The 17,075-nt window shown below is 49.8% G+C and overlaps 1 protein-coding gene across 1 annotated transcript in view; it reads right to left on the reverse strand.

Moving 5' to 3' along the window:
* Window positions 1-3,111: 3,111 nt before the first annotated feature.
* Window positions 3,112-17,075, reverse strand: part of sart1 (spliceosome associated factor 1, recruiter of U4/U6.U5 tri-snRNP) — a 49,423-nt gene continuing 35,459 nt past the window's right edge. Inside the window, exons 17-20 of the mRNA XM_073031333.1 lie at window positions 13,467-13,602; window positions 5,094-5,183; window positions 4,234-4,355; window positions 3,112-3,252 (exon numbers count right to left, since the gene is read on the reverse strand). Coding sequence (XP_072887434.1) covers window positions 3,234-3,252; window positions 4,234-4,355; window positions 5,094-5,183; window positions 13,467-13,602 — 367 coding nt within the window. The 3' untranslated portion in view covers window positions 3,112-3,233. The remainder of the gene's footprint in view (window positions 3,253-4,233; window positions 4,356-5,093; window positions 5,184-13,466; window positions 13,603-17,075) is intronic.

Below are 17,075 nucleotides of genomic sequence, written 5' to 3' on the forward strand. Positions count from 1 at the left end.
GTTCTGGTCACATTATTATAGGAAGGATAGAAACGTAGAAAACCTACAGCACAATATAGGCCCTTCGGCCCACAAAGCTGTGCCGAACATATCCCTACCTAGGCTTTACCCATAGCCCTCTATTTTTCTAAGATCCATGTACCTATCCAGGAGTCTCTTAAAAGACCCTATCGTATCCACCACCACCGCCGCCAGCAGCCCATTCCACGCACTCACCACTCTCCGCGTAAAAAAACATCCCCAACATCTCCTCAGTACCTACTTCCAAGCACCTTAAAACTATGCCCCCTCATGCTAGTCATTTCAGCCTCCAACTATCCACATGACCAATGCCTCATTATCTTAATACACCTCTATCAGGTCACCTCTCATCCTCCGTCGCTCCAAGGAGAAAAGGCCAAGTTCACTCAACCTATTCTCATAAGGCATGCTCCCCAATCCAGGCAACATCCTTGTAAATCTCCTCTGCAGCCTTTCTATGGCTTCCACATCCCTCCTGTAGTGAGGCGACCAGAACTGAGCACAGAACTCCAAGTGGGGTCTGACCAGGGTCCTATATAGCTGCAACATTACCTCTCGGCTCTTAAACTCAATCCCACGATTGATGAATACACCATACGCCTTCTTAACCACAGAGTCAACCTGCACAGCTGCTTTGAGCGTCCTATGGACTCGGACCCCAAGATCCTTCTGATCCTCCACACTGCCAAGAGTCTTACCATTAATACTATATTCTGCCATCATATTTGGCCTACCAAAATGAACCACTTCACACTTATCTGGGTTGAACCCCATCTGCCACTTCTCAGCCCAGTTCAGCATCCTATCGATGTCCCGCTGTAACCTCTGACAGCCCTCTACACTATCCACAACACCCCCAACCTTTGTGTCATCAACAAATTTACTAACCCATCCCTCCACTTCCTCATCCAGGTCATTTAGAAAAATCACAAAGTGTGAGGGTCTCAGAGCAGATCCCTGAGGCACCCCACTGGTCACTAACCTTCATGCAGAACATGACCTGTCTACAACCACTCTTTGCCTTCTGTGGGCAAGCCAGTTCTAGACTCACAAAGCAATGTCCCCTTGGATCCTATGCCTCCTTACTTTCTCAATAAGCCTTGCATGGGGTACCTTATCAACTGCCTCGATACATATACACTACATCTACTGCTCTTCCTCCATCGACATGTTCAGTCACATCGTCAAAAAATTAAATCAGGCTCGTAACCTGCCCCTGACAAAGCCATGCTGACTATTCCTGATCATATTATATCTCTCTAAATGTCTATAAATCCTGCCTCTCAGGATCTTCTCCATCAAGTTACCAACCACTGAAGTAAGACTCACTTCTCTATAACTTCCTGGGCTATCTCTACTCCCTTTCTTGCATAAAGGAACAACATCCACAACCCTCCAATCCTCCGGAACCTCTCCCGTCCCCATTGATGATTCAAAGATCATCACCAGAGGCTCAGCAATCTCCTCCCTCAGTAGCCTGGTGTACATCTCATCCGGTCCCGGCAACTTATCCAACTTGATGCTTTCCAGACGCTCCAGCACATCCTCTTTCTTAATATCTACATGCTCAAGCTTTTCAGTCCGCTGCAAGTCATCACTATAATCACCAAGAACCTTTTCCATAATGAATACTTCAGTATTCACTAAGTAGCTCTGCTATTTCCTCCGGTTCCATACACACTTTCCCACTGTCACACTTGATAGGTCCTATTCTTTCACATCTTCCTCCCTCACACACTGTCTCCAAGCTTTCTCTATTTGTGAGCCAACCGCCTCTTCCCCAGTCTATTCAGTTCAGTTCCCACCCCTCCCCAATAGCCTTAGCAAACCTCCCCGTCAGGATATTGATCCCCCTGGGATTCAAGTGCAACCAGTCCTTTTTGTACAGGTCACATCTGCCCCAGGAGAGGTCCCAATGATCCAGAAATGTGAATCCCTGCCCCCCCTGCTCCAATCCCTCAGCCACGCATTTATCCTCCACCTCACTCTATTTCTATACTCACTGTCGCGTGGCACAGGCAGTAATCCCGAGATCACTACCTTTGCGGTCCTGCTTCTCAAATTTTAGAGGCATAGATCGAGTAAGATCATAGCCAGAGACTTCTCACCAGGGCAGAAATGGCTAATCCGAAGGAGCACAATTTTAAGGTGACTGGGGGAAAATATAGTGGGGGATGTCACAGGCAAGTTTATTTATTTTTTTACAAAACAGAGTAGTGGGTGCATGGAATTCTCCGCCAGAGGTGGAGAAAGGGAAGTAAATGATTGAGAAATGGAGAACTATGCAGGAGGGGAAAGGTTAGATCAGGGGTTCCCAATTTATTTTATGCCATAGAGCCTGACCATTAACTGAGGGGTCTGGGGACTGTTAGGGTAGGTTAAAAAGTTTACAGTATCATGGAGTGAAAGGCCTGTTATGTTTGATGACCCTGCAGTTCTGTGGCGTGACAGCCTGGATGAGCAAGTTTCAGCCGTTGGCAGAGAGAACAGTTGGCCACAGTCTCTTCCAGGTTCAGCGAAGGACCCTTCTCGCACCCCCCGGCAGCCGATGTCGGAGCTCTGTTGCTGTTCTCCCCTCCCCGCCGTGTCGCAGACGCTGTAAATGAGCCGGAACTGTGGCTGAAACCTGTGCTCTCTAGAGGGAGGCACGCTCAATGTAGCACCCAGCGACCCAGGTTCAATTCCTGCTGCTGTTGGTAAGGAGTTCGCACATCCTATCCTCACTGTGTCCGCGAGGGCCTCCCCCGGACGTACGGAGCAGCAGTTTAATTCGTTGGGCTGGAGCGACCTGTTGCTGCGCTGAATCCCTAAAGAAGCTCCTCAGATTCTGTGCCCAAACCAGTTTCACCAGGAAGCAACGAGAAAGCCCCGAGAAAAGAACAGCCTCGAGTTTCAACACAGCTGACTGAGAAAAACTGGACGTTCCACATTATTGCTCGGAATATCCGCCCTGGGAGAGGTCACACAGAAAATGCTGGAGGAACTCAGCAGGCCAGGCAGCATTCCTGCAGGGGAAATAACAGTTGACGTTTGGGGCCAACACCCTTCAAGACTTCATCAGGTCAGAGACACTCCTCAAACACCCAGCCGTTTAGGAAAAAGAAAGCTGCTTTTATTAATATACACAGTAAAAGGATAGAGACAGAGAGACCAGGTCACACAAAGACAAATCCAAATCCTCGCCAGCCCCAGTTCCGACGCTCGCCCGACATTCATTTGGTGATCGTGTTTCTGTAAAAGGAAGAAAAGTCATGAAACAGGGGCTCGGAGAACAGCGGACGCAACGCAACGCTCACCCAGAAGACCTGCCGCGAAGCATCGCCCTCCACCCGACGGCTGGCCAAGATGCTGTGTGGCCAACACGGGTCCGGATCACAGACACAGCAGCCCCCACCCCACCCAGAAAGGGTCACGCATGCAGTTCCTCCCCCCCGCCCACTATAATGGGGGAGTAGTGGTAGTCTCTTGAAGTCTGAGGAAGACGAATGTGTTGTGCAGTTAACATCTGTGGGCACGCATATGATTTCGAAATGGGGGAGAATGACCGGAATTCTCACCCCTGGAGAAGTTATCGGACAGATAAACCATTGGGAGCTCATGGGGAGGGTGGGGGGGGGGGGGGGGGTGGAGATCTTCTTAACCCAGGGAGTGGTGCGGGTGTGGAACGAGCTGCCAGCGGCAACGGTTAGATGCTTGGGTCAGTATATGGACAGGACGTGTGTGGCCCGGGTGTGGATTGGCGGGACTAGGCAGACTAACAGTTCGACGTGGAGCAGATGACTGTGTTGTACAGCTCTCTGAGGGCCGTGGGGAACTGACACCTCCCATTTTGTTACTGACCCCTGGCCCCATAAGGCACAGAAGCAGAATTAGGCCATCAGGCCCAATGAGTCATTCATGGCCGACTTATTCTCCCTCTCAACCCCATTCCCGTCTTCTCCCTGTATGCCTTTCCAAATCAAGAACCCATCAACCTCCGCTTTAAATACACCCAACGACTTGGCCGCCCACAGCCGATGAATTCCACAGATTCACCACCCTCGAGCTAAAGAAATTCCTTATCTCCGTTCCAAACAGAGTTCCACTGGATCTCCACTACCCCCCGGACAAAACCAGACCTGACGGGATCACGGACAGCCCCGGGGCCAGCTCGGGTGAAGAGCGCTCCCTGCACCGACCGAGGACCACCCACCCTGGCCCGGGCTCACGTACACGTTCATGCTCTTGCCGCTCCCGCTGAGGACGATGTACGGCGTCTTCTGCGCCTTCTGCTTCTCCTGCAGGAGGGCCACCGTGCCGAGGGGCGTGTCACTGGAGCTCATCTTCCTCAGCAGCTGCATGGGGGTCGGGGAAACGCAAGGTGGGTCAACCATCCTGCCCAGGGCCTCTACCATCCACCCACACCCCGGAGAGGGTCCCCGACAGTCTCCCCGCGGCGGGCGGATCACGGGACACGAGAAGCAGGCAGGGACCGACCACAAAGGATCCCTGCAGGCGCTGGAAATCCAGAGCAACACGCACAAAGTGCCAGAGGAACTTAGTAGGGCAAATGGGGGGGGGGAGAGATAAACTGTCAATGTTTCAAGCCAAGCATTCCCTTCAGGACTGGAGAGGGAAGAACCCAGAATAAGGTGGTGGGGGTCAGGGAAGAGGAGGAGTTCAAGCTGCCAGGCGAGGGGGAAGGTGGGTGGGTGCGGTAGGCGGGATAAAGAAAGAAGCTGGGAGGTGATAGGTGGAATTAGTAAGCCTGAAGGGTGGGGGGGGGGGGTTAAACCATGGGGAAAAAGGGAAGGAGGAGGGGCACCAGATGGGCAGGTGAGAAAGGATGGGAAAAGGGTAGAGGAGGCAGAAATAGCTAAAAGTTACAGAAATTGATATTCACACATCAGGCTGGAGTCTACCGAGATGGAATACGAGGTATTGCTCCTCCAGCCGGAGTTTGGCCTCATCACGGAAGCAGAGGCCACGGGGAGAGCGATTTGAAAAGGGTGGCGACCGGGAGAGATGCTGGGCCTCGTGGCGGAGAGGGGGGCTGAGGAAGCAGGGTGGGACAAACGCAACACGGCACTCACGTGTTCCTCCTCCAGCTTCTTCATCCGCTTTTCCGTCTTCATTTTCCCCGAGCCCTTCCCGTGGAAGCGGTGGGAGAGCTGCCGGAACGCCTGGAGTTTTTTTTTCGGGGCAAGATGGCAGACCGTCAGTTTACATCTCAAAATGGATTTGCAGACGACAGAAGCACAGGTGGAGGGGCAGGTAGTGTTGAGGACAATAGACAATAGGTGCAGAAGTAGACCATTCGGCCCTTCGAGCCTGCACCGCCATTCTGAGATCATGGCTGATCATCTACTATCAATACCCGGTTCCTGCCTTGTCCCCATATCCCTTGATTCCCCTATCCATAAGATACCTATCTAGCTCCTTCTTGAAAGCATCCAGAGAATTGGCCTCCACTACCTTCCGAGGCAGTACATTTCAGACCCCCACAACTCTCTGGGAGAAGTAGTTTTTCCTTAACTCTGTCCTAAGTGACCTACCCATTATTCTCAAACCATGCCCTCTGGTACTGGACTCTCCCAGCATCTGGAACATATTTCCTGCCTCTATCTTATCCAATCCCTTATTAATCAATCAGATCCCCTCTCAATCTCCTTAATTCCAGCATGTACAAGCCCAGTCTCTAACCTCTCTGCGTAAGACAGTCCAGACATCCCAGGAATTAACCTCGTGAATTTACGCTGCACTTCCTCTACAGCCAGGATGTCCTTCCTTAACCCTGGAGACCAAAACTGTACACAATACTCCAGGTGTGGTCTCACCAGGGCTCTGTACAAATGCAAGAGGATTTCCTTGCTCTTGTACTCAATTCCCTTTGTAATGAAGGCCAACATTCCATTAGCCTTCTTCACTGCCTGCTGCACTTGCTCATTCACCTTCACTGACTGATGAACAAGGACTCCTAGATCACGGGACTTCGAAGGCAGGTGCAATACAGCGTAGGGAAGTGTGCAGTCATGCTCTTTGGCAGAAGGAATAAAGGTGTGGATAATTTTCTAAACCGGGACCAAATTTAGAAATCAGAGGTGCAAAGGGAATTGAGTGTTGTTATGCAAGATTCCCTGAAGGATCATTTTCAGGATAAGCCAGTAGTAAGGAAGGCCAATTCTATGTTAGCATTCGTTGAGGGACTGAAATATAAAAGCAAGATCAGATCGCATTCGTGGATTTGGACCCCCTACTCTAAGAAAAGATATGGTGAGGTTCCAAGTTGAAAAGGTTCATGTATGAGGAGTTTAATGGATCTGGGGCAGGAGGTTCAAACAACTGGGGGACTGGGGAGAAATATTCAGGAAACCTACTGAATATTTGAAAAAGGCCTAAATAGAGTGGATGTAGAGAGGATGTTTCCGATCGTGGGGGAGTCTAGGATGAGAGGGAACAGCCTCAGAATAGACAGAGGTCCCATCGGAACGAAGACGAGGAGGAATTTCTTCAGCCAGAGGGTGGTGAATCTGTGGAATTCATTGCCACAGATGGCTGTGGAGGCCAAGTCACTGAGTGTATTTAAATTCGGAGCAAGAAGGGTGTGAGTGAACTGCTGATCTTTTGGAGCAAAGAGAGTTTTTAACTACTCGGGTTAAAGAGAGGCGAGACTGCGCAGGCGCGTGACGTCAGCCAGCAGAGCATGAAAGGTTTAAAAAGAAGGCAGCCATATCCAGCGGGCAGCAGAGTGGTAGGGCTTTGGCTCAACAGGCTTAGGCAGTAACGGGACGAGGTGAGGTAGGAAATGTGTCTGTGAGGCCAGTTTTCTGTGCTCGGTGTCAGATGCGGGAGATCCTGGAGCTCCCCAGCCTCCCGGACAACCATATCTGCACCAGATATGTCGAGCTGCAGCTCCTGAGGGACCGAGTCAGGGAACTGGAGATGCAGCTCGATGACCTTCGCCTAGTCAGGGAGAGTGAGGAGGTGATAGAGAGGAGTTACAGAGAGGTGGTCACTCCAGGACAACAGGAGACAGACAAGTGGATCACAGTCAGGAGGGGGAAGGGGAAGAGTCAGGTACTAGAGAGTACCCCTGTGGCTGTACCCCTTGACAATAAGTACTCCTGTTTGAGTACTGTTGGGAGGGGGACAGCCTACCTGGGGGTTGCGGTAGTGGCCGTGCCTCTGACACAGAGTCCGTCTCTGTGGCTCAGAAGGGTAGGGAAAGGAAGAGGAAGGCAGTAGCGATAGGGGACTCTATAGTTAGGGGTCAGACAGGTGATTCTGTGGACACAGGAAGGAAACTCGGATGGTGGTTTGCCTCCCAGGTGCCAGGGTCCGGGATGATTCAGATCGCATCCAAGATATCCTGCGGTGGGAGGGAGAATAGCCAGAGGTCGTGGTACATGTTAGTACCAATGACATAGGTAGGAAAAGGGAAGAGGTCCTGAAAAAAGACTACAAGGAGTTAGGAAGGAAGTTGAGAAGCAGGACTGCAAAGGTAGTAATCTCGGGATTACTGCCTGTGCCACAAGACAGTGAGAATAGGAATAGAATGAGGTGGAGGATAAATGTGTGGCTGAGGGATTGGAGCAGGGGGCAGGGATTCAGATTTCTGGATCATTGGGACCTTTTTTGGGGTAGGACTGATCTGCACAAAAAAGACGGGTTGCACTTTAATCCCAGAGGAACCAATATCCTGGTGGGGAGGTTTGCTAAGGCTACTGCTGAGAGTTTAAACTAGAATTGCTGGGGGTGGGAGTCAAACTGAAGAGACTGGAGAAGAGGAGGTTAGCTCACAGAGAAAGCAAGAGGGAGTGCAAGAGGGAGGATAGGCAGGTGATAGAGAAGGGACCCGCTCAGACCGACAGTTTGAGGTGTGTCTATTTTAATGCAAGGAGTGTTGTGAAAAAAAAGTGGATGAGCTTAGAGCGTGGATCGGTACTTGGAGATATGATGTGGTGGCCATTACAGAGACTTGGATGGCTCAGGGACAGGATTGGTTACTTCAAGTGCCTGGTTTTAGATGTTTCAGAAAAGACAGGGAGGGAGGCAAATGAGCTGGGGGTGTGGCAAAGCTGATCAGGGATAGTGTCCCAGCTGCAGAAAAGGTGGACGCCACGGAGGGACTGTCTACTCTGTGGGTGGAGGTTAGGAACAGGAAGGGGTCAATAACTTTACTGGGTGTTTTTTGTAGGCCACCCAATAGCAACAGGGATATCGAGGAGCAGATAGGGAAACAGATCCCGGAAAGGTGTAATAATAACAGATTGTCGTGATGGGAGATTTTAATTTCCCAAATATCGATTGGCATCTCCCTAGAGCGAGGGGTTTAGATGGGGGTGGGGTTTGTTAGGTGTGTTCAGGTTAGGTGTATTGACACAATATGTAGATAAGCCTTCAAGAGCAGAGGCTGTACCTGATTTGGTATTGGAAAATGAACCTGGTCAGGTGTCAGATCTCTCAGTGGGAGAACATTTTGGAGATAGTGATCATAATTCTATCTCCTTTACAATAGCACTGGAGACAGATAGAAACAGACAAGTTAGAAAAGCATTTAATTGGAGTGAGGGGAACTAAGAAGCTATCAGGCAGGAAATTGGAGGCTTAAATTGGAAACAGATATTTTCAGGGAAACGTACAGAAGAAATATGGCAAATATTATGGGGATATTTGTGTAGAGCTCTGTATAGGTACTTTCCAATGAGACAGGGAAGTTACGGTAGGGTACAGGAACCATGGTGTATAAAGGCTGTAATAAATCTAGTCAAGAAGAAAAGCTTACAAAACATTCAGAGAGCTAGGTAACGTTAGTGATCTAGAAGATTATAAGGCTGCTAGGAAGGAGCTTAAGAAGGAAATTATGAGAGCCAGAAGGGGCCATGAGAAGGCCTTGGCGGGTAGGATTAAGGAAAACCCCTTAATCTACAAGTATGTGAAGAGCAAGAGGATAAGACCTAAAAGAATAGGACCTATCAAATGTGACAGTGGGAAAGTGTGTATGGAACCGGAGGAAATAGCAGAGGTACTTAATGAATACTTTACTTCAGTATTCACTATGGAAAAGGATCTTGGTGATTGTAGTGATGACGCAGCAGACTGAAAAGCTTGAACATATAGATATTAAGGAAGAGGATGTGCTGGAGCTTTTGGAAAGCATCAAGTTGGATAAGTCACTGGGACCGGATGAGATGTACCCCAGGCTACTGTGGGAGGCGAGGGAGGAGATTGCTGAGCCTCTGGCGATGATCTTTGCATCATCATTGGGGACGGGAGAGTTTCTGGAGGATTGGAGGGTTGCGGATGTTGTTCCTTTATTCAAGAAAGGGAGTAGAGATAGCTCAGGAAATTATAGACCAGTGAGTCTTACCTCAGTGGTTGGTGAGTTGATGGAGAAGATCCTGAGAGGCAGGATTTATGAACGTTTGGAGAGGAGTCATCAGCATGTCTTTGTCAAGGGCAGGTCGTGCCTTAAGAGCCTGATTGAATTTTTTGAGGATGTGACTAAACACATTGATGAAGGAAGAGCAGTAGATGTAGTGTATATGGATTTCAGCAAGGCATTTGATAAGGTACCCCATGCAAGGCTTATTGAGAAAGTAAGGAGGCATGGGATCCAAGGGGACATTGCTTTGTGGATCCAGAATTGGCTTGCCCACAGAAGGCAAAGAGTGGTTGTAGACCACTTGGATCATATTCTGCATGGAGGTTGGTGGCCAGTGGGGTGCCTCAGGGATCTGTTCTGGGACCCTTACTCTTTGTGATTTTTATAAATGACCAGGATGAGGAAGTGGAGGGATAGGGTTAGTAAGTTTGCTGATGACACAAAGGTTGGGGGTGTTGTGGATAGTGTGGAGGGCTGTCAGAGGTTACAGCAGGACATTGATAGGATGCAAAACTGGTCTGAGAAGTGGCAGATGGAGTTCAATCCAGATAAGTGTGAGGTGGTTCATTTTGGTAGGTCAAATATAATGACAGAATATAGTAGTAATGGTAAGACTTCTGGCAGTGTGGAGGATCAGAGGGATCTTGGGGTCCGAGTCCATAGGATGCTCAAAGCAGCTGCGCAGGTTGACTCTGTGGTTAAGAAGGCATACGGTGTATTGGCCTTCATCAATCGTGGAATTGAATTTAGGAGCCGAGAGGTAATATTGCAGCTATATAGGACCCTGGTCAGACCCCACTTGGAGTTCTGTGCTCAGTTCTGGTTGCCTCACTACAGGAAAGATGTGGAAGCCATAGAAAGGGTGCAGAGGAGATTTACAAGGATGTCGCCTGGATTGGGGAGCATGCCTTATGAGAATAGGTTGAGTGAACACGGCCTTTTCTCCTTGGAGCGAAGGAGGATGAGAGGTGACCTGACAGAGGTGTATACAACGATGAGAGGCATTGATCGTGTGGATGGTCAGAGGCTTTTTCCCAGGGCTGAAATGGTTGCCACAAGAGGGCATAGGCTTAAGGTGCTGGGGAGTAGGTACAAGGGTAAGTTTTTCACACACAGAGTGGTGGGTGTGTGGAATGCACTGCCAGTGACGGTGGTAGCGGCGGATATAATAGGGTTTTTTTAAGAGACTCTTAGATAGGTACGTGGAGCTTAGGAGAATAGTGGGCTATGTGCTAGGGAAATTCTAGGTAGTTTCTGGAGTAGGTTACATGGGCGGTACAATATTGTGGGCCGAAGGGCCTGTATTGTGCTATAGGTTTTCTATGTTTCTATGGACGTGGGTAGCTTCACTTGACTAAGATTAGTCAGGGCGTCAAAGGTTACGGGAAGAAGGGTTGAGAGGGATGATAAATCAGCCGGGATGGAATGGTGGAGCAGACTCAATGGGCCAAATGGCTTAATGCTGATCCTTTGGCTTATGGGTTTATTTCATCCCGAGTTGTGGGGGCGAGGTGAACAGAATGGGAAGCATTGGTGAGTGATTCCCCCTCCCGTTCCTGCAAACCCCCTCCAGCAGAAAGCAGAAACCCAAACGCCTTCATAGAAATCCATTCTGCCCTCTGCTCCTTGCTAGCTCCCGAATCAGTACAATCCCCCTCCACCTCTGCAACTTATTCCCTCCTCACCCTCGAACCTGCCCATCGACTCCACTTTCACCCACACTCCCATTAACGTACAGTGATTTACAGAGTCCATCGATCGCAAGGGATTTGTGGGAGGGAACCGGAGCGTCTGGGAGAAACCCCAGCCATCACAGGGAGAACGGACGGAGCTGGAGCGGAGAGACAGTGACACAGAACATTCACCTTCTCCACCACGAGCACCGCAGTTAATGGCCAGACAACACACCCGAAATTCACAGCAAGCCCCTCATTGGAAATACACTCAGTGGCCACTTTGAGGTACCTCCTGGACCTAATAAAGAGGCCACCGAGTGTACGTTCGTGGTCTTCTGCTGCTGTAGCCTGTCCACTTCAAGCTTCGACGAGTTGTGTTTTCGGAGATGCTCCTCTGCACGCCGCTGTTGTAACGTGTGGTTATTTGAGTTACTGAACTGGGCAAGGGCTAACTATGAAGGGATGAGACAGGAACTAGCGAGAGTAGACAGTAAACAGATGTTCAAGGGTGAAAGCACAGAAGGAATGTGGAGGAAGTTTAGGGACCACTTGTGCTGGGTTCAGGATAGGTTTGTCCCACTGAGACAAGGAAAAAAATGGTAGGAAAAGGGAACCGTGGCTGACGAAACACGTGAGGCAACTCGTCAAGAGAAAGAAGGAACCATATGTTAGATATAAGAAGCAGGAAGCAGGAGGGGCTCATGAGAAATATAGGGTAACCAGGAAGGAGCTTAAGAAAGGACTGAGGAGAGCTCGAAGGGGGCATGAGAAGCCCTTGACATGTAGGATTAAGGAGAACCCCAAGGCGTTCTATGCGTATGTGAAGAAGAATGACAAGAATGAAGGTGGGGCCACTAAAGGATAAAGAGGGCAACATGTGCCTGGAGGCAGAGGAGGTTGGGGCGGTGTAAATGAATACTTTGCTTCAGTACGCACAAGTGAAAAGGACCTTGATTAGGGTGAAGTCAAACTAGAACAGGCCTGTGTGCTGGACAATGTGGAGATTAAGTAAGAAGTGGTGTCGGATCTTCTTAAAAACATCAAGATTGATAGTCCCCAGGGCCGGATGTGATATACCCCAGGTTGCTGTGGGAATTGAGAGAAGAGATCGCTAGAGCAGTAGCTATGATCTTTGAATCCTCTTTGGCTGCAGAGGAGGTTGCAGAGTTCAATCTTCAACTTTAAAGGGAATAAAGTCTGAACCAATTCAATCTTTCCCTATAACTCAGGTCCTCCAGACCTGGCAACATCCTTGTAAATTTTCTCTGTACTCTTTCAACCTTATTTACATCTTTCCTGTAGGTCGGTGATCAAAACTGCACACAATACTCCAAATTAGATAGATAGATAGATACTTTATTCATCCCCATGGGGAAATTCAACTTTTTTTCCAATGTCCCATACACTTGTTGTAGCAAAACTAATTACATACAATACTTAACTCAGTAAAAAAATATGATATGCATCTAAATCACTATCTCAAAAAGCATTAATAATAGCTTTTAAAAAGTTCTTAAGTCCTGGCGGTTGAATTGTAAAGCCTAATGGCATTGGGGAGTATTGACCTCTTCATCCTGTCTGAGGAGCATTGCATCGATAGTAACCTGTCGCTGAAACTGCTTCTCTGTCTCTGGATGGTGCTATGTAGAGGATGTTCAGAGTTTTCCATAATTGACCGTAGCCTACTCAGCGCCCTTCGCTCAGCTACCGATGTTAAACTCTCCAGTACTTTGCCCACAACAGAGCCCGCCTTCCTTACCAGCTTATTAAGACGTGAGGCGTCCCTCTTCTTAATGCTTCCTCCCCAACACGCCACCACAAAGAAGAGGGCGCTCTCCACAACTGACCTATAGAACATCTTCAGCATCTCACTACAGACATTGAATGACGCCAACCTTCTTAGGAAGTACAGTCGACTCTGTGCCTTCCTGCACAAGGCCTCACCAACGTCTTCTACAACACCCCATTGCCTGTACTCAATACTTTGATTTATAAAGTCCAAAGTGCCAAAAGCTTTATTTATGACCTTATCTATCTATGACGCCACTCTCAATGAATTATGGGCCTGTACTCCCAGATCCCTTTGTTCTACCACAGTCCTCAGTGCCCTCCCGTTCACAGACTGACCCTTGCTGGTCCTACCGACGTGCAAGACCACACACGTCTGCATTAAACTCGATTAAACTAAAATGTCCCCATCCCTGTGAAGAATGGCATTTATCCCCCGGGGTGTCCAACGGTCCCGGAACACCTCTATGCTGGACACATGATTCCTCTCCAAGAATACTCGAGAATGGACATATCCCCGGAACATTGGCATGCCGTGCCCGGACAGAACACAGAACCCTTGGACATTGCCCGTGGAACCACCCTGCTCCCCAGCCACTCCCAGGACCTTCTCCTACCTCTTTAGGAGTCAGTCTCCTCCCCGACTCGTCGACGTAGTCGATCTTCACGTCGGGCCGGTACCCTTCCTTCTCCTTGAACTCCTGCGTGAAGCCGCGATACTCCTCCCGCCTGCTGTACTTGTCGTCTATTAACCTGCACCAAAGCACCAAGGTTAGAGTCCACAGCTGGGCCGGATAGACCCCCACCATCTGCCCTGGAGAACATCATCATGGGGGGGGTGAACATGCCTCGGATTGGGGCTGTTCATCCCCACCTTCTGCAGGCGCCGACCGAGCTTCCGCTGTGTGGGGGGGGCTCACATCCCTGACTCTCTGTGTCATCGGCAAGTTGCCTGGGTGGTTTATGAAAATTATGAAAGGGACAGACAAGACAGAGGCAGGAAAGTAGTGAGACTAGAGCTAGAGCACAGAGCCTCAAGATTCGGGGGAGTAGACTTAGGACGGAGAGGAGGAGGAACTGCTTTTCCCAGAGAGTGGGGAATCTGTGGAATTCTCTGCCCAATGAAGCAGTGGAGGCTGCCTCAGTAAATATATTTAAGACAGGGTTGGATAGATTTTTGCAGAGTAGGGGAATTAAGGGTTATGGGGAAAGGCAGGTAGGTGGAGATGAGTCCGTGGCCAGATCAGCCTTGATGGGGCAGGCTCGATGGGCAAGATGGCCGACTCTGGTCCCTACTTCTTATTATCTATGTTCTTATAGTTAAGAAGGTGTTGGTCTTCAATAATCGGGGGCCTAAGTTCAAGAGCTACGAGGAGTAATGTTGCAGCTCTATAAAACTCTAGTTAAACCACACAGAGAGGATTGTGTTCAGTTCCGGTCGTGTCATTATAGGAAGGATGTGGAATCTTTAGAGACGGTGCGGAGGAGATTCACCAGGATGCTGCCTGGATTGGAGAGCACGTCTTGTGAGGGAAGGTTGAGCAAGCTAAGGCTCTTCTCTTTGGAGAGGAGGAGGATGAGAGGTGAACTGATAGAGGTATGCAAGATAAGAGCCACAGATTGAGTAGATAGCCAGAGGCCTTTCTCCCCAGGGCAGAAATGACTAATACAAGAGGGTATTAAGGTGTCCAGAGGAAAATACTGGAGATTGGCGGAGGTAGTTATACATACGATACCGTGCCAGGGGTGGTGCTAGAGGCATGCAAGGACCTCACGGACAGGCACATGGATGAAAGAGAACTGGACGGCTCTGCGGCAACATTCCCTCTAATTTGCAAAGATCAGTGTGCGCAAAACATTCTTTTGCCCAGTGACAGCAGCGTGTGCGCAATGAATGATTTCCTCAGTCAGAACAGGACAAATAAGCCAGTTCTGAGATCTGCAGAGGGATCGTCTCAAACTCCACGACGGCGGCACCACCCGCATCAGAAACCCGAAGGGGAAGTGCGATTGTGCAGGGTTGTGAAACAAACTGAACACGCAAACGAGGTAGAGGGTGACAACCTTCTATGTGCAGTTTAAATTCCTTTGTGTGCCAGTGGCAGGAGATGCGAGCCCAGGCACACCTTAGCGGTCCTTCCCGCTGGCGGAAGACCACAGGAGAGATGGAGCAACGCGTGCGCACGCGCACAGAATTCTGGAGGAACTCGGGAGAGTCAGGAAGTGACTTCGGAGGGGAATGAACAGTCGGCGCTCCGGGCCGAGGAGCTACGTTTACGACTGCCGGAGGAACTCGGCAGGTCAGGCAGCACTTGTGGAGGGGGGGGAACCCTGTCGAAGGGTCTCAGCCCAAGACTTTGACTGTTTGCTACCCCTCCACAGATGCTGCCTGACCTGCTGAGTTCCTACAGCATTTTGTCTGTTGCCTGCTTCACATTCACTGGCTCCTTCACTGATGAGAGCCTCTCTACCGGCAGCAAACACTGAACAAAGTTAATCTACGGCAGCTAGAGAAACAGGGCCTCAGGTCCTCCTGACACCCAACACCCTTCCCCCATCAGGGGAGCACTCTTGCCCGGGTGGGTATGGCTCCAATGACCCAAAAGAGTTCGACACCATCCGATCAGCCCGCCTGATTGGCACCCCGTCTGTCCTTCTAAACGCTCCCTCCTTCTACCGCCGACCACAAAATGCACCACACGCAGGCCGCCTGGACTGCCCCAGGGGAACACCACCGCCCACTCTTTCCCCTCTCAATCACACACATGCCCCAACTCAGAACTGCATCGCCTTCCCTTCACCGTAGCTGGGTCGAAACCCAGGAACCCCATTCCTAACAACAATGGAGGCCACGACGGGACCCACCGCTTGCTATGGCAGACAATATTCCATCTGGGCAGTCTCCAACATGACAGCAGCAACATCGTTTTCTCTCGGCGATTTCTCATCTCTCCCCCCCCCCCCCCCCCTTTTCCCATTCCGGCTCTCCTCTTACCCCTTCTCTTCTCCTCAACCAACTAATCACTTCCCTCTTTCCCTCTTCCTCCTCAGTCCACACTCAGAAACATAGAAAACCTACAGCACAATACAGGCCCTTCGGCCCACAAAGTTGTGTCAAACATGTCTCTACCATAGAAATTACTAGGGTTACCCATAGTCCTCTATTTTTCTATACTTCTTTGTCAACTTCCTTTTTCTTCAGCCCTTTCCCTCTTCTACCTATCACCTCCCAGCTTCCTACTTCATCCCCCCCACCCTGCTCCACCTATCACCTCCCAGCTTCTTACTTCATCCCCCTCACCCTGCTCCACCTATCACCTCCCAGCTTCTTACTTCATCCCCCCCACCCTGCTCCACCTATCACCTCGCAGCTTCTTTCTTCATCCATTCCCCCCCCCCCCACCCTGCTCCACCTATCATCTGCCAGTTTGTACTCCTCCCCTCCTGGCTTCTGTCCCCTTCCTTTCCAGTCCTGATGGAGGCTCTTGGCCCAAAATGTTGACAGCCTATTCCTCTCCACAGATGCCGCCTGACCTGCCGAGTTCCTCCGGCATTTTGTGTGCGTACTGCTCCGGATTTCTGGCATCTGCAGAATCTCTTACGGTTTCAGTAGTGGGCAATCGTTTGTTGCTGGGGTTCCCTTTGCTCCCCTCGGAGCTAGTGACACACACTTGCAAGGAAAAGCTCGGGAACCCTTTGCAATTACCTGGTTTTCTGCATAATTACTCGTAAAATGTGGCCTGATCTTCATCTAGCTCATAACAACACAATCTGCCTAAACTAATAGCACACAAACAACTGCACTTCTTCTCATCAATACCGAGTACAACATTTAAACGATCACAGTCTCGGTTCAAAACAGTACGTGAACCTCTGGGGTAATAGATAAGACTCCATTTTTCTTTCATCCCTATGCCCGTCTAAGAGTTCCGTACATGACTCTACCACCATCCCTGGCACGTGTTTGAAAAATAACTACCTCCGCCAATCTCCGATATTTACCCCCAGACACCTAATAGCCCCTCTGGGAAAGAGTCTCTGGCTGCCCACTCTATGTCTATGATTATCCTGTACATCTCTATCAAGTCACCTCTCATCCTCCTTCGCTACAAAGAGAAAGCCCTCGCTCGCTCAACCTATCCTCATTAGACATGCTCTCTAATCCAGGCAGCATCCTGGCAGATTGCCTCTGCACCCTCTCTAAAGCTTCCACGTCCTTCCTCTAA

This window comes from Hemitrygon akajei, chromosome 28 (assembly GCF_048418815.1).
Source record: "Hemitrygon akajei chromosome 28, sHemAka1.3, whole genome shotgun sequence".
In the NCBI taxonomy this organism is placed as follows: Eukaryota; Metazoa; Chordata; class Chondrichthyes; order Myliobatiformes; family Dasyatidae; genus Hemitrygon; species Hemitrygon akajei.